General features: G+C 41.3%; 1 protein-coding gene across 5 annotated transcripts in view; it reads left to right on the top strand.

The window, feature by feature from the left end:
- ZEB2 (zinc finger E-box binding homeobox 2) overlaps nucleotides 1–24,475 on the top strand; it is a 139,961-nt gene that overhangs the window by 112,909 nt on the left and 2,577 nt on the right. For all 5 annotated transcript variants that reach the window (XM_045298614.1, XM_045298631.1, XM_045298625.1 and 2 more), the window contains 5 exons: nucleotides 9,844–10,032; nucleotides 10,743–10,957; nucleotides 13,591–13,699; nucleotides 14,578–16,544; nucleotides 18,595–18,775. In XM_045298614.1, coding sequence (XP_045154549.1) covers nucleotides 9,844–10,032; nucleotides 10,743–10,957; nucleotides 13,591–13,699; nucleotides 14,578–16,544; nucleotides 18,595–18,775 — 2,661 coding nt within the window. The remainder of the gene's footprint in view (nucleotides 1–9,843; nucleotides 10,033–10,742; nucleotides 10,958–13,590; nucleotides 13,700–14,577; nucleotides 16,545–18,594; nucleotides 18,776–24,475) is intronic.

Below are 24,475 nucleotides of genomic sequence, written 5' to 3' on the forward strand. Positions count from 1 at the left end.
CAGGCAGAAGCTCTGCTGGGCTGTCCATGTAGCTGTGTAATGAGAAAAAGATCTTCCTCTTCCTTCACAGTTGCTTTTAGATATCTAGTGCCAATATGTATTTTGGAAAGCCTTCGGCAAAAATGCAGATATGTGCTCTCCATGATGAACTGCTCATACTCCATCAATTAGTTAACATGGGACTTATATACCTTGACAAATGCTGAGTATGTATTTCCCTAAACCAAAAAAAATGCACCATGAAAGGACTAAATTAAAAATAATGTTATCTTTTCTTACCATCTAAGACACTGTTCATAAGCAGATTGTTTTTCAAAAAAATGACAAATACAGTTACCTACATCTAGGAGAGTTCCTGTAGGTCTCCTCACTTTGGCCTACTGAAGTGACTAGATAAAAGATCATAAAATAAATATAGTCATTATATGAAAAAGCATGCATCTACACGAAATCCTGTTAGGTTGTTATTGCCCTTGAGCAGCACCCTATAAAATAGAGTCAATCTGCCCCACAGGCTGTCCAAGGTGGAACCTCTACGGGAGCAGGTCACAACGTCTTGGCTTACACAGAAACCACTGAGTTGGAACAATTTGGAACACACTTGCGTGTGTTTATTTATACGTCCAGATAGCCCCAGAATTACAGCATTTAATGAATATAAACATGAAAATCTATAAGCATGAAAGTCACAAATGTAAGAAAAATATCACCAACACTGTTGTCCCTCATTCCCGAACAAACTGTCTGGCCCTAGTAGGCCCTCAGTCAGCAGGGATTAAACAGAAGGATAGGTGGGTGATGCTACTCAGTGTCTAACATATCCTTGTTTCAACTCTCCTACAGAGATATTTCCCTTTCCAAAGGAATCATTTCTTCGTTTTAGTGTCTTCTAAAATAGCTTAGCATAATATTAAAGTACATTTCTTCATTTTTAAAACAAAAATTTTAAATATGTCATGCTATGTGAACATATTCTTGTTACAAAAAGAGAAACAAAATAGCAAATGGCTAAAAAGCAAGGAGAAAGGAACAGAAAGGCAGAAGGAATAAATACCACTGAAGTCTCACTAACATAAACCTGCTTATGAACACTGCATAAAACACACACACACAAACACACACCCACGTATTAAAGTATCTTTGGGAAAGTATCTTAAAGCACCTGGATTACGGACACAAACTGATTTGGTGCCCAGTATTGATTTATTATTTAGAGTTCTGTTAGGATTGCTTGCTTTTTGGCAATAACTTGGGAGAGGGGGAATAATTTTAAAACTCAGTCCATATTGACATTTGTCCATATCTACAACCACAAAAGTCCATTTCGAAATAAAATTTATGCATGTAACATCACTAAACAACACTCGTCAGTTCAATATATTTAGAAGAAAACATGGGTTTTTCTAACTTGAATGATCTTACAAATTCACCCTAATGATATTATAATATGTGTGATAACAAGGAAACATTTTTAATTAATGCCTTTTTTTTCCCCTTTGGGCTAGAAAAAGTTTCCCTGACCGTAAGGCAGAGTTAGATATTTGCAAGGCATTATGGTAAATTTTAGGGTGAAATGTACAATTTCTGCGGAGGTATGGAAAGAAATTACTTGAGGTTTCTTGTGAATTTTTGTTATGGTTTGAGCATAAATCCCGTGCCAATACCCTCTGTCAGTTCCTCCAAGGGGACCAGGGAGCGACGAGGATTACAGAAAGAAAGAAAGAAAGGGGATTCTTTAACTTTCTAGCAAAATTTCTACCTTATTCTTGTGTCCACCAGTCAGTATTACGAAATCAATATGAAAACAAAAAGTACATATTTCCAAATGGCGTAAAACACTTCCAGCCTTCTCTACAATTTTGAGAATAACCAAAATGGGATCCTAGCATTTGTTCTAGTTCTGAATCCATTAGGGTTGAGTTGTGTGAAACACAATACAAACTAATTAAAACAGAAAAGGATATTTCTGTGGATCACTGGATCTTCAAAGGGGTGACAAGAAAGCCACTGGGATGCAGGGGTGGAAGTTGGTGTCAAGAACAAGTAGGCCTAGAAATGCACCCTTGAGTTGTGCCATCTTGTCTCTGCTGTCCTGGGTATGTCCGTTCTTCTCGCTCCATGAATCTTCCTTCTCTAGATTACAAACGAGAGTTCCTTGTTGCTGCACCTTATAACTAGAGTCATTCAAAACACACACACACACACACACACACACACACACACACACACACACACACACTCCAAGTGACTTTAGCATATGCTCTCTTTTTAACAAAGCCCTATAATCAAATGGAGGGAATCCATCGGTTACCTTAGTACCAAGCAACGATTTGCCATTAAGAAGGGTTCACTTCACACACAGATCAGCCAACTCTGGCTAGGGGAGTAACATCACGTAAGAGCAGCTCACAGTTACCATAGGCTTGAACACAGGGGAGCGAGAAGCAGTGACCAGGGATGGGAGAAAGCTGTGATGCTAGGCTGAAAAAAGTACAGGGATACAAACACTATATTCATGGCATCTGGAACTCACAGAAGGCGCCAATGCTAGCCCCCTTCAGTGATTCTAGATAGACCTCACTGTCCTTGAGGCGACCCTACTGCACACAGTGGAACTGCCCCTGTGGGTATCAGAAACTGGAACTCTTGATAGGAGTAGAAATCTTCATCTTCCCCCTCAGAACGGCTTGTGGTGCTGAGCGGCCCAATTTGTAACCCATTCTGTCACCTGGGATCCTGACTCTGGATCCACTGATATATCATATACGTGTATAGAGATGATGGATATATATATATATATATAGGGTATATACTGATATATAGGATATAGGATATCTATAGCACATGAAAAAATTCTGATACAAAATAAATTGAAATGATCAAATGCTACCTTCTTTATGGAACTTTTAAAAACACTCACCTGCGCCCTGCTAAATTCTTGAATATATTTATGATCACCACTGCACAGCTTATCATATAATTGCTCTCCCATTGCCTGCATATTAGCGTCTGAGTCTCAATATCAAGGGATTTATTCTTCCTTTAACTAGGGGACCTCTATATCAAGATCAGTTTTAAGGATATAATGTATTCCACAGCCATTCTGTAAATGTTTCCTGGGAGTTTACTTAAGTCTAAATCCTCCTAAGTGGACAGCCAATTCCTTCTTTGTAGCCTGCTCTTTGGAGGCTCTGCTGAAACCTGTTCATTCTGAGTGACCCTGCTGGTATGTGAAATACCAATGACATAGCTTCCAGCATCACAGCAACACACAATATGACACAGTATGACAAGCTGACAGACAAGTGGTGGGACTCATCGTACTCGGATCCATAATCAATGTTCATAGAAGCAGCAGTCAAGAGAACAAACAGAACATTGCATTGGGTAGATCTGCTGCCCAAGCCCTCTTTAAAAGCAAGGATGTTACTTTGAGGACTAAGGTGTGCTATACCCAAGCCATGGTATTTTTAATCGCATCATATAAATGTGAAAGTTGGTCATTGAATGGAGAATCGATGCATTTGAACTATGGTGCTGGTGAAAGTACCATGGACTACCAAAAGAACAACAACCAAACAATCTGTCTTGATAACGAAGTTCATCCTTAGAGGCAAGGATGGTGAGGCCTTGTCTCGTGTACTTTGGGTATGGTTTCAGGTGAGACCAGTCCCTGGAGAAGGATATCATGCTTGGTAAAGTGGAGCGGCAGTGGAAAAGGTGGATTGACACAATGGCTCCCACAATGGGCTCAGACAGGAAGGATGGTGAGGATGGTGCAGGAGCCAGTGTTGTTTCGCTCTGTTGTACATAGAGAGGGTAGCGATGAGTCAGAACTGACTCGGTGGCACCTAACAGCAAGCGTTTACTAATCTAGGCAATGGCCTCCATGCTCAAAAACAAAGAGGAGCCAGATGCTCTTGCTGCTGCAAGGAGCACAGTTTGATGCCTTTGTCTCCATTGTACTTGCCATAGAAATCTAGCTTGGCCAGATTTGATCTAGCAAGTGAATTGCCTCTCTGAACACCGAGTGTATCTAGATGCAATTTAGTTTGCCTATCCAGAAAAATCAGAATTTTTCCTTCCTTTTAAGCCAAAAAGGCTATTAATGCAAATCCAATTGAATTTGCATTTGATTACATTTCTGATGGAAGCATTCATATGCAAATGAAAATTCATGCAAAGATAGCCAGATAATTCAAATAGTTGCTGAACTATCAAGATAGAATTAGGACAGTAAATGTATATCTATCCATGTTTGCTAGGTTACTCTCAGGTCATCAAATAGAACCCTGTTCTTGAAAAACAAAAATAAATCACAGCCCCAGCATTTGACAACAACTGTCAAGGACTCTTAGTCAGCAAAGCGCCATTACATTAAGTAATACGGCCTAGCACTGAAAAAGAAGAGCATCACGGTTTAAATCAGAGGTTTTAGACAACAATTCATCTTGGGCCCATCATTCTGTTCCCCTTATCTTTCCTCGCCACTAGAAGTAAAATATGTGACAAATTCAAACCGTCTAAAACAATGAACCCATCATTTGGCAAGTTGGAAGTTCCTCCATCCTCCCTGATGATGATGCAAGAGAAATGCTATCATCACAATCACCTTCGATAGAATCTCCTTTGGAAAGCATCCACGGCACCAGGAGTAGACCAATAGAAAAGAGATCTGAACCAGTTTTCTATAGTCTTCGATAAAATTCATTTAAGAAAGGACGTAGGCACAAAATATAATATATAAAAATTTCATCCACTACGGCACATCTCAAATCTATTTTGGAGGGTGGTGGTGGTAAATGTAGGTCTTTGAATCAGATTGTTTTTCTCCTTAAACATAATAAAAGTTGCATTGGCAAAAGAGAAAGGTGTGAGAGCACAGCATTCAGGAGGGTTAGCTACGAAGTATAATTCTCATGAGTTTCCTTTATATTTGATTCAATGGAGTTGTTCATAGTTTCAAGACCTTTTAGAAATCTAGTGTTCCTGGACAAGGATCTTGGCTTCTCCCCCTTTGGCAAGCCCATTGTCCCTAGCCTAATTATTTTGCTTCTTAAGTAGCTCTCAGACTGAGCCACTTCTGTTCATCTCCATCATCAATGTGTTCAACATTTTGCCTGATCCATGACACAAGTTTTCTCTGCCCCTGCCCTTGTTGACACTGTAGTACGAGTTATCTTCTTAAAGTAAAAATAGTCATATTCATCCAACTTGCTTATTACTCTTCCTTGGCTTCATTCATCTCTCTGAGACTGCAGAGGCAAGTCCTCCCGCGGTGCTTGCACTGTGCATAGTCTACTCTGCATGTCTGATCAGTGTCTGCCCCATCCACCCTTACTTACACAATGTTGCTCTTCTAAACTTTCTGCACCCCAGGGCTGTCCTTTTAAATCCTGAAATGCGCCCGGTTCCTTCCGAGAACAAAGTTGCATGTGCTGCTCTTTCTCAGCTTCTAAAATCACTTACTTCGCACACCCTCAAGTAAGCCTTCCTTGATCTGGTTGACACCATCAGGTCCTCCTGTTACTGGTTTCACGCCACTATATGACTTTCTTTCACAACACTTATTCTATTTTGTAATGCATTCTTCAGACAATACCTGTGTTCTTGATCTCTCTTAGGGTCTCCTGAAGATCTTGAGACTAGATCGGTTTGGGGTTTTGCTTGCTTCCTAGAGCCAGGCATGCTGCCCGTTATAACATCCATATTTGTAGAAATAATGGTTCCAGTTTCTGGGTGGTTTGTTTTTTTTTTCATCTATAATCACTGTTCATTAACAATGAAAGGAAAAAAAAGCCACCTAACTTTCTCAAACTCAGCCCTGCTACAATTAGCCAAGTAGAGTTATGTATGGCAATCGCGTCATCTATGGTAGAGAGGATGAGGTAAAGAGCTAGCGGGACCAACGCTGACTGCTCTGATAAACCAGGAAAGTAGGAATGCGTCGTCATTACTTTTACCAGCAAAGAATTTTTTGTCAAGTCCCTTTTCCTTACCTCTTTTTCACTTCAGGAAAACTGCAGCAGCGCCTCATTCAACTCTATTTTATTCATTAAAAATGTGTAAAGCTAAAGACGCCTTAGTTTATTTCAGAAACACATCTAAAATTTCCAATATGCAAACTCTTGTAACACAAAGTACTAGAATTGCTATGCAGTTATTATGCATTTTATGGGAATAGAATCATAACTACGAAAGTTAAAACCGTATCAAAATCACACAGTATCAGAGCCAGTCTCTTGTTCCCGCTGTTGCTTTTTGGTATACTTCTATCAGCTGTGAGCTTACTTTGCTGGAAGCTTTAAAATATTGAAATGATAAACAGCCACATTCCATGACAGCAAGGAAGAATGTAGTATTTCTGTTTGCACCACAAACAAGGTTCCCAATGAATAATTGCTGTGCGAGTTTTAACATGGCACCGGTTATCATGTTCACAATGTGTCAGCATTCTCATTATTTCCATTCTGTTTCTTCTCTTTGCATTGATCTAGCTTTCCTTCCTCTCTTTGCTTTCTCATCTTTGATTCTGGGTGGACAGCTTGATCTCATAGAGTTGATTGTCTAAGGGAGCACCTTACTCACAGATGATATTATTTGGCTGAAAGGTGACCTCCAGAAATAGCTTCAGGTTCATGTTCTAAGGGAAGATTAGGGTGATTGTCTTGGGGGTTTCTCTCGTCTCTATTGGTCCAGTAGGTGTGGCTTGTGTTAGGCATTTGGATTTCGTTTGACATTTTGCCTCTATTGTATCCAGGGTTCTACTCATCCCTGGTCACAATGGTCAGAAGTGGTCGTTGGGCACCATCTAGTTCTTTGGGTCTCAAATTAGAAGAGATTGCAGTTTGAGTGCATTCGTCCTGGCGTCTAGTTTCTTCTTTGAGTCTTTCGTTTTCTTCATCCTTCTTTTGCTCCATATAAGTAGAGACCTGGCTGTATGTAGTTCTTTCTTTGGTGGCCACTTGTAAGCTTTTAAGGCCCCAGATGCTACTCACCAAACTAGAATATAGAACCTGATCTTTAAGAACAATGTTATGCCAATTTACTCAGCAGTCCTCTTAGGATATACTCTGAGGCCTTTTAACTCAGTAAAACCATCTCTAGGGTTGTGTAGGAATGTCTAGGAAGTCTCTAGGAACCCTGGAGGTGTAAGGGTGACATGTTGGGCTGCGATCACATGGTTTGCAGCGTGGAACCACCAGCATGCCTCTGGGAGAGAGACTGGGCTTCTACTTCGGTAAACATGACAGCCTGGGAAACCCACGGGGGTCGTTATGAGTCAGCATTGACTTGATGGCACGGAGTGAAGGAAGTCTCTGACTGTGCCAGTCTGTGCCTCTTTCGTTTGTGTGGGACAGTAAGAACATAGGACACACGGATCTACATGTATGCTCATGTACTTGCATATGTCTTCCTGTACATATCTATCTACATAATCACACGCATGGATTTTGGTTGTTTTTACTGTTGTTACAGAACTGTATTTGCATTTTCCAAAACTGTCCCTTTTTCTTGCTTACTTCTTGGTGGATTTATTTACCTTGCCAAGCACTGACTTCGCCTGTATTTGGTCTTGCCTTGTCTCGGATCTAGAAAGTGTTTTCTCCTCCGTCTCCCTCCCCCTGCCGGTAACCATCACATGACGTTGCTTTCTGTGTGTCTCTCTTCTTGACTTTTTATAATAGTGGCATCGGACAATATTTATCTGTTTTTGCGAATGCAATATTTATCCTTTGTGATTGAGTAATTTCACTCAAAGCATTGTCCTCCAGATTCATCCATATTATTGGAGGCTTTGAGAACTCACCTTTTTTTATTGCCATATAGTATTACGTTGTACATATGGACCACATTTTGTTTATCTGTTCACCTATTGGCAGTTCCCATCATTTTGCTATTGTGGCCCGTGCTACCATGAACGTAGGTGCGCATATATCTGTTCCCATCACTTGTACTCGGCCCCTAGCTTATATACCTGAGGCTGCTGGATCTTAAGGGGTTTCTATTTCTAGCTTTTGGAGGAAGTGCCATACCATTTTCCATAGTGACTGGTACCCTATTACAACAGAGAACACAGTTCTGTTCCCTCCACCACCTCCCCAGCATTTGAATTTTTGTTTTGTTTGCCTGTATCTTTGCCATTTTTTGCGGGTGTTTGCAGTTTAGCTTTGCCACTCTCTGGTGGCCAGTGAGGGTGAGCATCTTTTCGGGTATTTGCTGGCTCCTGAAGGTTCATTTCAATGAAGTGTCTGTTCAAGTCCTTAGCCCATTTTTGGATTGGGTGGTTTGTCTTTCTGTTACTGTCGTTTTGTATATAGTTTTAAGCCCATAACTTTTCAATAATGTCACATTTGCATCTCTAGGCATATCTGCCCTTTAGCATCCGTCTCAAACAGTATAGTCCTGGAAGCCTGTGATATTGTGAGAGTGGGTTAAAAGCATATATTTAGCAACAGGATGTTTCTGTGGTTAGGAATGTTAAGTTAGTGGACAGTAAAGAAATTAAATAGACTTGTGTTAAAGGAAAAGGAAGTTTTATATAGATTAGTAAAGAAGCTTTAGTTTACGGTATGCCTTATGCATATGGTCATTAGAATTTAGTTCTCTGTTTAAATCTTCACTACATTTTAAAAAATCCATTTCATTCTTGATGAATTATGCAGAACAGTTGCTGTTGTTGTTGTTAGGTGCGGGTAGAGCGATTCCGACTCACAGCAACACTGTGCACAACTGTTCCCATGCCATCCTCAATTTTTCTTCGGTTGCAGCCCCTGTGTCAGTCCATCTCCACATGGGCCTTCCTTCCTCTTTTGATTGCCCGTTCTCCTTACCTGGCATGACGCCTTCTCGAGGGACTGGTCTCTCCGATAACATGTCCAAGGCACTGGAGACAGTATCTTGCCATCCTTGCTCCTAAAGAGGCTTCTGGCTGTACTCGTTCCCATATGGATCTACTTGTTCTTCCGGCAGTCTATGGTGCTGCCAATATTCTTTGCCGACATATGTAGTTCAAATGATTTGATTCTCTTTGGGCCTTATTTTATCAATGTTCAACTTCCACATGCATTGCGACGAGGTCAGGCATGCTTTCATCCTCAAAACACCACCCTTGCCTTTCAACACTTCAAAAAGGTCTTGTTCCGAAGAATTACCTAACGCAATGTGTCGTTTTATCTCTTGACTGCTGCTTCCGTGAGGATTGATTGTGTATCCAAGCAAGACCAAATCCATTACAACTTCCAAGTTTTCCCCAATTATCATGATGCTACTTTTGGTCCAGTTGTGAGGATTTCAGTTTTCTTGACATTGAGTTGTAATCCATAGGGATGATTGCAATAATCGATCTTCATCAGCAAGTGCTTCAAGTCCTGCTCATTGATAGCAATACGATTGTGCCATCTGCATACTGCAGGTTGCTAATAAGCCTTCCTCCAATCCTGATGCCATGTTGTTCTTCATGTGGTGTAGCTTCTCTGATCCTTTGCTCAGTCTACAGATTGCATACATATGCTGAGAACATACGACCTTGGCACACACTTGTCCTGATGTGAAGCCACACAAGGTTCCCTTGGTGCAACTGCCTCCTGAGCCATGTCCAGGAATAAATAAGTAAAACATGCCTAGATCACCTGAAAGCAAAATGTCGTCTTTTTTACATAGATTATGACCCAGGGCCATTATTTAATCAATATCTGGTCATCTGCCACACTTGGTACAAGGAAACCAGGTATTGGCAGTCTTACTGCAAGTCAGCCTTTCTTAATAATCACGATGTCAACGGACTTGGGCTTCTGGAAGGAAGGTCCTGATCAAACAATTCTTTTCTTTTTATGATTTCAGTTAAGAATGCAAATTGCACTGCAGACTTTGAAGAATACTTTGCCAAAAGAAAACTGGAGGAACGCGATGGCCATGCGGTTAGCATCGAGGAGTACCTTCAGCGCAGCGACACAGCCATTATTTACCCAGAAGCCCCCGAGGAACTGTCTCGCCTTGGCACTCCAGAGGCCAATGGGCAAGAAGAAAATGGTGAGGCTGGCATTCATTTTTAGCCACTGCGCTGACCTCTGCAGCTGTTCCAATTATAAATGCACTGCATGCCTGGGTGTTTACCTTAAAATTTGAAGAACAGCTGCAGGGGCATGGAATTTCATGAGCAAAGATTAGAACTGTAATTTTAGGGTATTGTGAATTTTTTTGTCAGCAAATTTGTGTCATTTGTACATCCAATAAAGAACAAGTACAATTAGAGCCTATTTCTAAGGGATAAAAATATCTAAATGTATTCCTCTTTCTGAAATATTTCACTTTTGAGCAAGGGGGGAGGGGGGGAAGTTGAGCAATACTGACCCTAACCTTTTGTTGGTCTTCACCAGCCCCTAAAAGGGGGCCCCACACTTGGAGTTCCCGAGTAACACGTGACTAAAGATTTAATGCAAACTGCCAGTCACTGAAAGACAACCTCCTCATTTATTAGCTATTTGTATCCCCCCACCCAACCTCCACCCCCAATAGCTCGAGTAATTAATTAATCCTGCCGCGCAGTGTGGGCTGATTCCTACACGTCCACCCTGGGTGTGCGCAGGGCTGGGTGTGCGCGGAGGCCGAGTGCAAGGATGGCCCTCTGGTCGAGCAGATGCAGCGATTCCTGTCATACCAGCCCGGGCAGACAGCCCATTAGCTGCCATTGATTGACTGACCTTTTGGCCTGCTCTCTCTCCCTGCTCTCCCGGCCCCAGACCTGCCACCTGGAACCCCAGATGCTTTCGCCCAACTGCTGACCTGCCCCTACTGCGACCGGGGCTACAAGCGCTTGACATCCCTGAAGGAGCACATCAAGTACCGCCACGAGAAGAACGAAGAGAACTTTTCCTGCCCTCTGTGTAGCTACACGTTTGCCTACCGCACCCAGCTCGAGCGGCATATGGTGACGCACAAGCCAGGGACAGATCAGGTGGGGGGCTGGCTTTAAGTGATTTCTTTCTATAATAACCCCTCAGAGAAACGATATTGCTTTGATTGGCAATCATTATTAATTTTTCATGGCATTTTGAAGATGCAGATCTTTTAATGGTAATAGCTTTAATTGAGGTCTAAATGATTTTTTGATGGTCTCTTCTAATATGATTTAATAGTCTTATGTTCACGATCGAATGAGTGTGTTAATTTCTAATTTAGAAATTTTATTTGCACTTTAACTTGACTTTAGTTTCATTTTTATGTTCCACAAAAAGTGAATGAAATTGTAGCATTTTAATTATACATTATTAAACATCTCAGCAATTTTAATTCCATTTTTCACCTAGTTTTACTTAGGGAAAAAAAAAACTTTTTTTCTTTTTTTCCCCCCCGCCATCTAGGATCCAAGTCTTAGTCCAAGGAGTGTGTTTCTTTTTTCTCCTATAACACCTTCTGCTGCTGAACGGTGTTTTTCCAGGCTGCTGCTACCAGTGTATGAAATCCAATTAAGTGTTTTAGGGAAAATTGAAAAGGCATAAAAAAATATATGTGTATGTGCATATATGTCCACATATATAATAAGCTGGATTAACACCAAAATGTTGAATGTACCATTAAAAAAAAAGTCCTTTATGTGGCTACGGGTAGCTAAGTGCTCTCTACCTGCTGGCTCACTCATCTGAAAAATGAAAGTCCCATCTTGAACTGGTAAGCACAGCTTCTGAAATCCTTGACTAAGGATTGGATGGGATGGATTCCCAGTGCCCCTTAAATGTTTTTAGCACAACTGCTGTGCTGTCTTCCTGGGAGAAATGACTCTGCAGATTGGCAGGGGGATGTGTTGGGATATAGCAAAAATGGTGTGTCTTAAGTCAAAATTCTTGGAATCACCCGATACCAGCCTTGACACCCTATCTCTTTTTAAAACGACTGACCAGGATTTCCTTATATAAAATTCTTAGGTGGTGGTGGTTTTTCTCTAATGGGCTTAAGTTTCTCGGAGAATAAGGAAAACAAGAGAATTAGCAAACCATCAAAACAATGGTGATTATGCTGAATTACGGGGCTGCATTCTTTTAAGGGAACAGCTCGTGTAAATCATTCCATTTCGATCTGATTGGGCTTGTGACTTGCACGTTTGTTTCCAAGTTCAGTCACTCAAAAAATAAATAAATAAATGCGCGCAGCTCGGCTTATGTAACAGTTTATCTCCCCTTGCTTATAGGCACAAAACCTCTAGGAAAAAAGGGGGGGGGGATGGGGAGCCTAGAAATGTATTTAGCATAACTGCTTTAAATTTTACATGCAGAAGTGTGATTGTGTTGGCGCATTATGAATGGTTGCTTTGGTGTTGAAAAGTCCCCTCATTTGCTCATGGCATTTACAATTAGTAAATTAAAATGATTGTATCATATTAACAGTGGCACAACTAAAGTTTATAGTCGTCCTCTGAGGGCTGTGGGGGGAGACAAAGCAGCTGTTGCTGTTTGTTTATGCAACTCAGCAACATATGAGCAAGGGTCCCTCAATGGCGCTCGGCGGGCTGGGCTCTGCTTGATCTTTGAAGGTTGCTGCTGTTTGAACAAACCTCCCTGTGTCCCATGTAACACCATCTGTCTCACTAGGAATGTGGGAAGATTCAGCACACCCTAGCAGTTGTCATACCGTTTCTGGGCTGTCTTTTTGCAAAAGGCTTTTGTGTCGCTGCTGCATGAAAAAGGCTGACCTCCTACCTTGAGCACCCAGAGTGGATGACTATATTTTCTTTGTGTCTCTCTAGAGTCTAGATTCACTGATTTCCCCCCACTTGCTCAAAAAGGCCCGCTGTGTTTGATGACAACCTCGCAGCCTTTAACTTGTCTTTTCTGCAAACTTTTTGTGTTCCCTACCCCCGAGTCCCCTACTAAAAAGGATAACTCAAAAGTCGATTAAGGTCTTTCCCTCCTGGCCTGAAACAAAGCTGCTCACCCAAGATGCCGTCCCGGATGTTGAATAGGGCTTCAAATCCACTAGGCAACGCCTCGGATAAAATAGGGCATCCCTCTGCCAGTAGCGCCCCTGAAAGGGATGTTGACACACGCTTAGGGTGCCATGAAATATTGACAGGCAGGTTTTTGGTTTGGGTGGCAGGGTTTTGGTTTTCCTTCATTTTTTACATTTAGGACGGCCTCTGCCGAAATCATACTGACAAACAATACAAACATTTCATATGATTGTGTGAGGGGCACTTTGGAGATGAGTTAGAATTTCCAGCAAAATATTTATTTTCTCCTTGGCAAAATAGGTGCATACTATCAGGGGAATCTTCTGATTTTAAATGTTGTAGGAAACACAAAGAACCACAAACATCTTTACAATCACGCTTTCTCATCACCAAAAGCTCAAAGAAACATTTTGGGAAAGAGGCTCCTGAGATAATTCTAAAGCAAATGAAGGTTGCTCATGGGAAAGCACCTTTTGTTTTGTTTTGTTTCGGTTTGGGTTCCAGTGTTATTTGCCAACATTATCACTCTTATGGCAACTCTGGGCAGAGAAATAAACATGTAGGCAAATGGAAAAAACTCGTTTGTAACAAATTGTCTTTGCTCCGCCTGCCCAAATCTGATGGTTGTCTTTTTCCTTTCACAGCACCAAATGCTGACCCAGGGAGCAGGTAATCGCAAGTTCAAATGCACAGAGTGTGGCAAGGCCTTCAAATATAAACACCATCTGAAGGAACACCTGCGAATTCACAGTGGTGAGTAGCAGAGGTGCCGGTGTTTGTATTTGCATCTTGTTTAATTACAGCAGTTTTTAAAGATTGTTTAAAATTTGCACAGCTCTGCTTGTAGCATTCCGGAGCTAATCGTGTTTCTATCATGAGCGATGTATACCTGGTCTGTCTCGTGAGATTCGTGACCCCACCAATAGCTCTGTCTTAGAGAACGAAGGAGCAGTTAAACGTCTCAAAAACTGCAGATGCTTTTGATGTGTCACCCCCCCTGAGGCTCCTTGTTTTGCCTTCACAAAATCCCTCCTGAAGAAACTCAACCGGCAAAAATCGGAAGGAAATTCATTTCGGTACCTAACCATGAAAGGAAACGTGGAAGCCTGTAGGAGCTTGAGTCCCTTGATTTCTGAGAGCTATGTATTACAAAGCAGACATCCTACCACTGGGATTTTGTCTTTATAACTAGTGTGATAGCTTTGCCAAGCATTTTATTACCAAATTGGATGCTATTCAAAGGACTAGTTGGATTGGTAGAATCAATGGAAGCTACACAGAGTTGATTAAAGACATGGCTCCACTTCCCTTTAAATACGGTGACATCTTTATTGTGCTATTGACCACACATTAATCTGACACTCTGTTTAAATGGGAGGCTGCCGATGGCAAGGCAAGATTTGGGATCTTGCCTGAAAAAGGCCTAGACAGCCCCCACCGCCCACTGCTAACATCTTGAATGATGTCCTCCCTGGGGAGATAAAGCCCAGAAACCGTGGTGGTCAAATAATTCTAATCTGAGCACCTAGACTGTAGGGGCACTCCCATTGTATGCTTGTCTTGTCTTGGGGGACAAATGCAAGTGTTCCCTAAGCAGAGGAATGTAATGTTAATTCTAATTATCATTTTAGGTGAAAAACCATACGAGTGCCCCAACTGCAAGAAACGCTTCTCCCATTCTGGTTCCTACAGTTCACACATCAGCAGCAAGAAATGTATTGGTTTGATCTCTGTAAACGGCCGGATGAGAAACAATATCAAGACGGGTTCTTCCCCTAATTCTGTTTCTTCTTCTCCTACTAACTCAGCCATCACCCAGTTAAGAAACAAATTGGAGAATGGAAAACCACTGATTATGTCTGAGCAGACGGGCTTGCTTAAAATTAAAACAGAACCACTAGACTTCAATGACTATAAAGTTCTCATGGCCACACACGGGTTCAGTGGCGCGAGTCCTTTTATCAACGGTGGACTTGGCGCCACCAGCCCTTTGGGAGTTCATCCGTCTGCTCAGAGCCCAATGCAGCACTTAGGTGTAGGGATGGAAGCCCCTTTGCTTGGATTTCCCACAATGAACAGCAATTTAAGCGAGGTACAAAAGGTTCTGCAGATTGTGGACAATACGGTTTCCAGGCAAAAAATGGACTGCAAGGCGGAAGAAATTTCCAAGTTGAAAGGTTACCACATGAAGGATCCCTGCTCTCAACCTGAGGAACAAGTCATTACTTCTCCTAATATTCCACCCGTAGGTCTTCCAGTAGTGAGTCATAATGGTGCCACTAAAAGTATTATTGACTACACGTTAGAAAAAGTCAACGAGGCCAAAGCTTGCCTGCAGAGCTTGACTACCGACTCAAGGAGACAGATCAGTACTCTAAAGAAAGAGAAGCTACGTACCTTAATCGATTTGGTCACTGATGACAAAATGATTGAGAACCATAGCATATCCACCCCATTTTCCTGCCAGTTCTGTAAAGAAAGTTTTCCTGGCCCCATTCCCTTGCATCAGCATGAACGGTACCTCTGTAAGATGAATGAAGAGATCAAGGCCGTCCTGCAACCTCACGAAAACATAGTCCCCAGCAAAGCCGGAGTCTTTGTTGATAATAAAGCCCTCCTCTTGTCATCTGTACTTTCTGAGAAAGGAATGACAAGCCCCATCAACCCATACAAGGACCACATGTCTGTACTTAAAGCATACTACGCTATGAACATGGAGCCCAATTCTGATGAACTGCTGAAAATCTCCATTGCGGTGGGCCTTCCTCAGGAATTTGTGAAGGAATGGTTTGAGCAACGGAAAGTCTACCAGTACTCGACTTCCAGGTCTCCATCACTGGAAAGGAACTCCAAGCCGTTAGCTCCCAACAGCAACCCTCCCACGAAAGACTCTTTATTGCCGAGGTCTCCTGTAAAACCCCTGGACTCCATAACGTCACCGTCTATCGCAGAACTCCACAACAGTGTAACCAATTGCGATCCTCCTCTCAGGCTAACAAAACCTTCCCATTTTACCAATATCAAACCGGTTGAAAAATTGGACCACTCCCGGAGTAACACTCCTTCCCCTTTAAATCTTTCCTCCACGTCTTCTAAAAACTCCCACAGTAGTTCTTACACTCCAAACAGCTTCTCTTCCGAGGAGCTCCAGGCTGAGCCTTTGGACTTGTCGTTACCAAAACAAATGAAAGAACCCAAAAGTATTATAGCCACAAAGAACAAAGCAAAAGCTAGCAGCATCAGTTTAGACCACAACAGTGTTTCTTCATCATCTGAAAATTCGGATGAGCCGCTAAACTTGACTTTCATCAAGAAGGAGTTTTCGAATTCAAATAATCTGGACAAAAACACTAACCCAGTGTTCGGCATGAATCCATTTAGTGCCAAACCTTTATACACAGCTCTTCCACCACAAAGCGCATTTCCCCCCGCCACTTTCATGCCCCCGGTCCAGACCAGCATCCCTGGGCTCCGCCCATACCCAGGACTGGATCAGATGAGCTTCCTACCACATATGGCCTATACCTACCCAGCTGGAGCCGCTACTTTTGCTGACATGCAGCAAAGGAGAAAGTACCAGAGGAAACAAGGATTTCAGGTAATGGGCTATATCATTTGGGTCTGACTAGAGAAGGGGAGAATTACATAGCTTATGTGCATGCAGGAAAAAAGAACATTAGCGAAAGAATCGCGTGTTATGTTTTCAGCAAAAATGGAAGAGTTTGTCTTACCTTGAGCGTCAAAACTGAATGAGCTAGAAAAATAAGTGAAATTCCGTACTACATAAGCATATTTACTTGTTCCAAAAGATAAGGGAGCAGTCAATGTTTATGAGAGTAAGTCAAAGCATTGCTACTAGGGGGCCAGCTCATGTAGGGACAGGTTTACTCCAAAGAAGGCGTGTGCGGACGTGGCTCTGTGATCAGTGGATGGCTGCAGGCAAACCGGCTCAGCCATCCGCTTGTCTGAGTCTCATTGGAGCGCCTTTTAAAAAGATCTCATCACAACATAGCTTCTCCAGGGATCTGCTGGGCCAGGTGAAATCAAATCAGAACGGTCCGCTCAAGAAAGTATGGTCCCTGCTTTTCAGCCTCCTACAGGGGTGATCTTAATAGATTTTTCTCAAAGGACACAGAATGATCATTCAGCCTTATTATGAAGAGATTCAAGAAAACAGCATTGGTGAGGAAAAGGCCAGGGATGGTGCACTGGGCAATTTTCCACCCAATCAGAATGATGTACCTGCTCATTCTGCGAAGATTGCAAGGGCAGTCCTAAGAGACTTTTGTTGGGAAAGCTTACCCCACCCACCCTGAAGCCTTGGTCTTAACACTTGAGGTTACTATTTGGTTCCCCAAATTCAAACACCATTTCAAAGGAAGAACACAGAATTCTTCGGGAAGTGGTAGAGAGATGGACAAGTCACTTTTAGCTGGGGACAGGCATAGAGAGAGGAGAGGCAGAGAAACAAGGGCCTGACACCATTAATTGTGCTGTTTAATACTGCCCGTGTAGCAATCGGTTTTGACTTACCTTCATGTCTTTGAAATGTATTTCATCATCAGTTTTTAGAATTAGATATTGATAACACGCAGTGGAACTTACATTGATCCTAAAAAGTAATGAACACTTTGAACAGTTTCATGATTTATACATTTACAAATTTGCAATCAGATAAATACTCATATGTACTCATTAGTGTAAGTATGTTTTGTTGAAAAGAGCATAGTTTAAAGACTATTGAAAGACTATTCTATGTAACTTTCTTTGTAATTTTCAAATAAGTAAGTAGTGTGTGTTTTCAAATACAAAATACAGATCTGCTTTACATAACGGGGCATAATTCCTGTTTGCAAACTAGAAGCACAAGTAGCAGTGTGCCTCAGTAACAGCTGATCCAGTATTCCAATTTATAGTACATCCACCCTTTTTGTAAATGTGTTTAAGCCTATTTAATCTTCTCTAATATTAATTAGTGCAAACGAAGTCTAAGAAAACTGAACTGTAGGCTAGCAAATGGAAATGTATGTTCTCATGCTAGTTTGCACTCCTTTGGATCAAGACAAAATAAATATCAAGAAATTTAATAATTTACTGATCCACATTCATTATTGCTTAATGCTGAAGGCTGTTTTAACATAGATAGAACATTGATAAAAAGTGTTATTAATATTCCCTATTTCAAATTAGAAAATTAAATATAAAAATATAGCCCGAGGCCTTCAGTTGGTAGACATACATTTAAATAGATTGCATAATAATAACATTTTGTACCTAAATATAAAATTCAATTAAAATGAGCCTTCTACAGCCACAGATCATTTCTAAAGTTATGGGGAAAAATACACAAATTCAGATCAACAGTTTTTACTCGTGGCTATGTTCTGGCATAAAGAAAAGAAAGGGCAGTGAGACAATGGGTCTTTTTCTCACCTAGAAAGGTGCCTATCTAGCACCTAAGGCAGATGAGATTCATATTGTTGTTGAAATGTGAGCTCTCACATATCGTTCATGGGAAAGAGATGTAAAAAATGGGATTGATTAATAGCAGTCAACTTTTGAGATTCTCCAAATGTCAGCCTATGTGAAGTTGCTCAGTGTAAACCCCAAGAGAAGAGACTGTGTTGAACTATGTGATTATATCACAGGGAGAATTGCTTGATGGAACACAAGACTACATGTCAGGCCTAGATGACATGACGGACTCCGATTCCTGTCTGTCTCGGAAGAAGATCAAGAAGACAGAGAGTGGCATGTATGCATGTGACTTATGTGACAAGACATTCCAGAAAAGCAGTTCCCTTCTGCGACATAAATACGAGCACACAGGTATGAGTGACTTTGACTAGCCAGTTAGAGCTTCCCGGCCGGCTGTACATTTCATAATATTTAATGAGAACACTTGTGCAACATAAGATGTAGCATATGCTGATACCTTCAACAAGGAAGAAATAATGCTCTTGCCTAGCTCAGTAGGGCTTTCCGGTTGCCCGTTTATTGGATCATTCATGTGTTTATGAATGTGCTTGCCTTCTTATCTTTGGAGTTAATCTGTAAACCTAATTTACATATCATATCAAAGGAATATTTAAATGGCCAGGGCAATGAAACAGCATGACACGAGCCTGTTATTGGAAATATCTTCAAATTCTTAACGCTGTGATGAACCTGTGTGTGTAAAAATGTAATAAAAATTTTAGTTTTATCATCCAAATATCAAATGAGCTACGATTGGAGAGTGATTTTATTTGGTTTTCCTACATTGACCGCATTTTGAATAAACGACAAGTTTTAGTACTGTGAAAGAAAGTAAAGTAAGAGGCCAAATGAGCTATGGAAACCACCAATATTTGGAAGATTGAAATAAACTTTCTAAATTTAATTAGTGTATTTCCAATTCATGCATTACTAATTAGGAGCTGTTATACAGAATTGACAAGACAGCAGCAGAACTCTTCTCTAGGAATATAGAGAAAGTGTTAATTTAAAAAAAAAAAGAGAAAGAAAGAAAAGAAAGATGAAGCACCCTAAGGTGAATCAAGTCTTATCTCCCACCATTCAGGACCCGAACCCAGTGCAGCCCTGGGGTGTAGTCACACCTATGTTTCTTTTTTCCTTCTGCTCCCACCCCAATAACCAGGTAGCTCAGTCTCATCCCTATCCCTGACCCATCTCCAAATCTTCCTCCCCAGAAAGCTGGTGTGCTAAACTGACTCCACAGGAGAAAAGGAGGGTAGGGCCTCCATCAGAGTGTTGGCTGGAAATAGAACGTTTGCCACAGGTAAAAGGAGGAAACTTTTCATTTCAAATCAGGTCCCCTCGTATCAAATGTTTTCATCCAGGGGTGGGGGTCGGGGGGAATAACCCATCATGCATGGTTTTGAGGACAAATGAAGAAAGCGATGGCAGGAGAAGGGAAGGAAGAGAGGTGGCGGGAAGGGCAAGGAATCTATTTCCTACCACATTTTGACTAAATATGTAGCAGTTGGCTAAATGTATAGTACTTTTTTTAGTGATTCCAAATGCTCCTTGGGGAGCCCTTCATCTTTCTTTATTTCTCGTGGTGAATGTGCTGAGGCAGCAGAAGTTACCAGTTAGCTGGGCGGTGAGCAGAGTTGGGGGTGGGGGTGGGGGGGTGCGTTTCTGTAATGCTAAATGTGGAGCATATTGGTGGGGAGCTCCAGGCGGATAAATAGCAGGACTCATACGCGAGTCAATTCCGTTTCCTTCTCCTTCGACTCGCTGGTATTAGCTGCCATGATTTTAGAAGTTCAACTTCTGTACAGAGTATTTGTATTGCTACAACCAAATGACGTTGGGTTATAATGATGCACCCCAACTTGAATAGAAAATCGAAACAACATTTCTACTTTTGATAAAGAACTCAGTGCTGGAAGCCTCAAACTTTTCAGACACTTTTTTCTTTCATTCCAAGATATTTTCTTTAGTACCCAGTCTTATAGGGGATTTACAAGTAAAGATATTTTCATACCTAAAGTGCCTTTCCTATTTTAATCAATCTCAAATATATTTTGTATCGCATTATTCAGCTACAATAGGCACATCATGGAAGGCACCTTTCCTATCTGGTTTTATTGTATGACCATATGCAAACCCTATCATTTACTACATGGTGAGTGTAAAACTTGTATTTTAGTGAGGCCTATCATACGTATTGACATAAAGTCAACATATTTGTTTCTAGGCAGTCCTTAAGCTATGGATCAGTAAGAGACCCCAAAGTTGACAGACCACAAAGATGCCTAACCATGACAATTTGAAAAAATAAACTGCATTAAAAATATATATATATACATATATATATAAGGCTCTGGTCCTTTAAGATGTGAGAAGACCTGCTGCCTAGAAACATATTGCCTAGCAACAGGATTCTAACCATCCAATGGTTTCTCTAAACTTGTGATTAATTATCCTCCCGTTGGCTTCCCAGCTTGTCAAGTTTCCAGTGTGTTAACTTTTTGGTCTCTTGACCAAACATCTCATGATATTACTGCTGTCAGTGTATTAGGCTCCATCAAAGTGAAGTTCTTGGTGAATTTCCTATCACTATGATGTATGTGAAATTTCAGCCTATTTCCCTTCCCTAATTGGGCCCCTTAAGCCTTTTATTTGTTTACATTCAACGCTGGTAATATTTTAAGAATGTATTACCATGAAAATTGTGACAACTGTCTCTGGGTTGACATATTCTGGGGTTGGGAAGTGAAGTCGAATCACCGTTTGATGATGTCTACATTACCACTGTGTTAGTGGTAAAGTGTGTCTGGGATATTGGTCTAATATTTAACATCTAGAAGAGTTTAAACGAAGAAGGCAGTTATAAGAGACTTATTCTTGGGAGCCTGCGCTCTTTTACAGCCGCGCTTTAGTTCTTGAGCAGATCCCGATGTCCTGATGCTTTCTTTTTCATACTAATGGCTTCTGACTCGCTTGCTTTTCCTGGACCGAGACTGGTACTAGAAACCCTGGTAGTACAGTAGTTAAAATGCTTTGCTGCTGACTTAAAGGTCAGCAGTTCAAACTTCTAGTGGCTCTGCTGCTCCGTAGGAGAAAAATGTGATGTCTACTCACATAAAAATGTACAGTTTTGGAAACGCTAAAGGATAGTTCTACTCTGTCCTCGAACCGCTGTGACTCGGAATCAGCTCCGTGGCGAAGGTTTGGGTTTTTGATGAGACTAGGGTAGGAGAAGGAAACACTATGTAAATGTTGACTTGAATAAGATTAATTGTCCCAAGTAAGGACTGTGTAATATAAGACCTGAAACTTGTATCAGACACTGTCAGGAACTGATTTGTATTCTACTAAAATTTGAATCTGACATTTATTGAGTGCTTTCTCTGTTGAGATGTCATGGCAGGCTTTTAAATCCACCTTATTTGGAAAAGATAAAACGTGTCTACTTTTGCATAGATAAAACCTACACTTAAAATAAATTCTCAGTCACTTTTGCTTCTCAGTTACCTGATTTTTTTTTTTTTTAACCAGTCACTTTCAGTCCTAATTTTAGTTTTCATTCTAGCTGACAGGTGAATCATCTTACACATTAGGGAAAAAATATTTTTACCCTAAGGAAAAAAAATTTTTTTTTGGTTCACTAAATATCAATTTAGATGTTTTACTGAATCTTGTTCATGTGGAAATTTAATTCCAGGACATCTTGATTTGCAGCAAGTAAACCAATCAAACTAGTTAAAAGAAAGAAAGAAAGAAAGATGAATGCCCCAGTCATTTCTGTTTAAATTGAATTAAATACTTACCAGTGAAATTTCTGAAGTTTGGTAGACTATTTAATGCAAGATACAGATAGGTCAAGTCTCCCCTTCCCTGCCCCCAAGCATGTCCTTTTTGCATGGCATAATGGCTGAACAGTTTATTCTCTCCAGTTACAGGTTCATAATAGGGACTTAATAGATTTCTATTATGAGTATAGTGTTTATTAGTGAATGTCCTGTCAGAGTGACCATCGACTGTCTGTAAAACAGGCATTGAGGTAGCCGGCATTCCCCAAGCATTGCTAATGGGCCTTGAAACCTATGCTGGAACGCACTCACTCTGCCTCAGGATACTCTCAGTTCTGTTCCTTGGAAAGAGAGGAGCAAATCGAATACAATGCTGATTCAAAATTATTCATACAGTCGCTTCATGAAGTGATCTAACCAGCTGGTCTTTTAGTGCTTCAGACCTAATTGATATCTAAGATGCCCAGAGATGATGATATCAAAGAAAGATCATAGGACAATTCTGCCCCCAAATAAACACTGTAACCATGACTAAAGCGCCAAGAAATATCTCACCTCGTTTCTTTTCGCTTCCTTCAGACTTGTTTGCTCAGTGTATCCCAGTTCTGACAGATGCATCTTATTTAAAACTTGGTACATTATTGAACATATATTAATGAATAAATAAAAGTGTCTAACATAAACGGAGTGCTTGCTGAGTGCAATCTTTGACCTGAACACTTTAATACAGAGTTCTTTTCCTTAATTTTTTTATACCCAGTCTATGATTTAGGTTCCAAAGCGATCTCCCTTTGACTGACAAGGAAGCAGATCTGCTAGGGAGGGTACCAGCCCTCAGACTGTTCAGCACCACATAAAACATTGTCTTGAACCTGGTCAGATTCTAGAACCCATCTAGTTAACACTGCACCCACCATCCTACCCACTCAATGAGCATCTGTCCACACAAAAAAGACAGACCAAGGTCACAATAGAGCAACTTGAAGTTTTCTGGAAAGCAAATACTTGGTCTTTTTCCCAAATGCACTTCTGCTCCTTCCCTGCTGGTCTTTCTAAATGCTTATTGGACCCCTCTTTTCTTTTATTCAGGGTACCTCATTCATAGCATCTTTGCAAAGGTTAAGGCATGGGAATTCTGTGATTTGAATTAGACTCCACCCTCACCTCCCCACCCCCAGGCTATTAGCTGCCTTAGCCTTTGGAATAGGTTTTTAGGAAATTCTTTCTGTCCAATGCATATAGGAGTCACCAATAAGTATCTTTCTGATGTCGTCCCTTAGAGGTAAATAGCATCTTGTGCCTCAACCCGTCTATCCTCACCAACTTTATACTAGCTATTCCACTGAAATAAGACCATTAATGCATTTTCTAAATAGTGGCATGCCCCTGAGGCATTTGATAACACTGTGAGAGTTGATTTCTAATTGAGATAAACGCCATATTGCTGAGTACCTGAAGAATGTAGACTGGGTTCCTAATCATATAAATGACACTTTGCAAATGAAAACAAGGCTGCATCTATCTACTAATGTTGGCCCTTAATTCCTGTGCCAAATGCAAGGTAGTATCTGGGGAAGATAAGCCTAGGGCTTCAGGGATGTCCTGATGTGACTGCTCTCGATGACAAGAGTCTGGCTTTACCTCTGGAGCACGAGGCTGATTATCTCTCTACTTATCTATCTATCTATCTATCATCAATCATCTATGTCCATTCTAATTTGGAAATATACTTTTAAGTATGGTGGGCAGCTATGGAAGGTGTTGAAGGCATTCCAGTGCTGTTTGTGGCCTGGAATCACCAGCTATGGTGAGGCCTGGCACTGGCTTCAAGTTCCAAACACTGGCTAGAAAGGGCCTAGAATGCTGAAGGAAAGACAGCATTCCCTAGCTGGGGAGTACCTTAACACAACACGTGGCTGGCAGCTCAAGGAAAACGTTGGAGGGGAAACACTATTTGGCATTAGATGAACCTTGGCGGCATCTTTCTTTTTTGTACTTTCGAATGGTTTCTTCCTTAAATTTCACGCTTAACATGGAGTGCCCGATAAGGCATTCCTAACATCATTTGAAGAAGCCCTGGTATCGGGAATCCTTACAGGGTCGCTCTGAGTCGGAATCGACTGGACGGGAATGAGTTTGTTTGCTCTTGTTGGCTTAGAGGTTACCAGTCGGCCTTCTCACCGCACGGTCAGCACTTGGAGACTGGGCTTTCTACTCCTGTGAAGCGTGACAGTCTCAGAAACTCACAGGGACAGTGCCATCCTGC

The sequence above is a fragment of the Echinops telfairi genome, unplaced genomic scaffold (genome assembly GCF_000313985.2).
Source record: "Echinops telfairi isolate 266 unplaced genomic scaffold, ASM31398v2 ScPeMD7_4;HRSCAF=17, whole genome shotgun sequence".
Classification (NCBI taxonomy): Eukaryota; Metazoa; Chordata; class Mammalia; order Afrosoricida; family Tenrecidae; genus Echinops; species Echinops telfairi.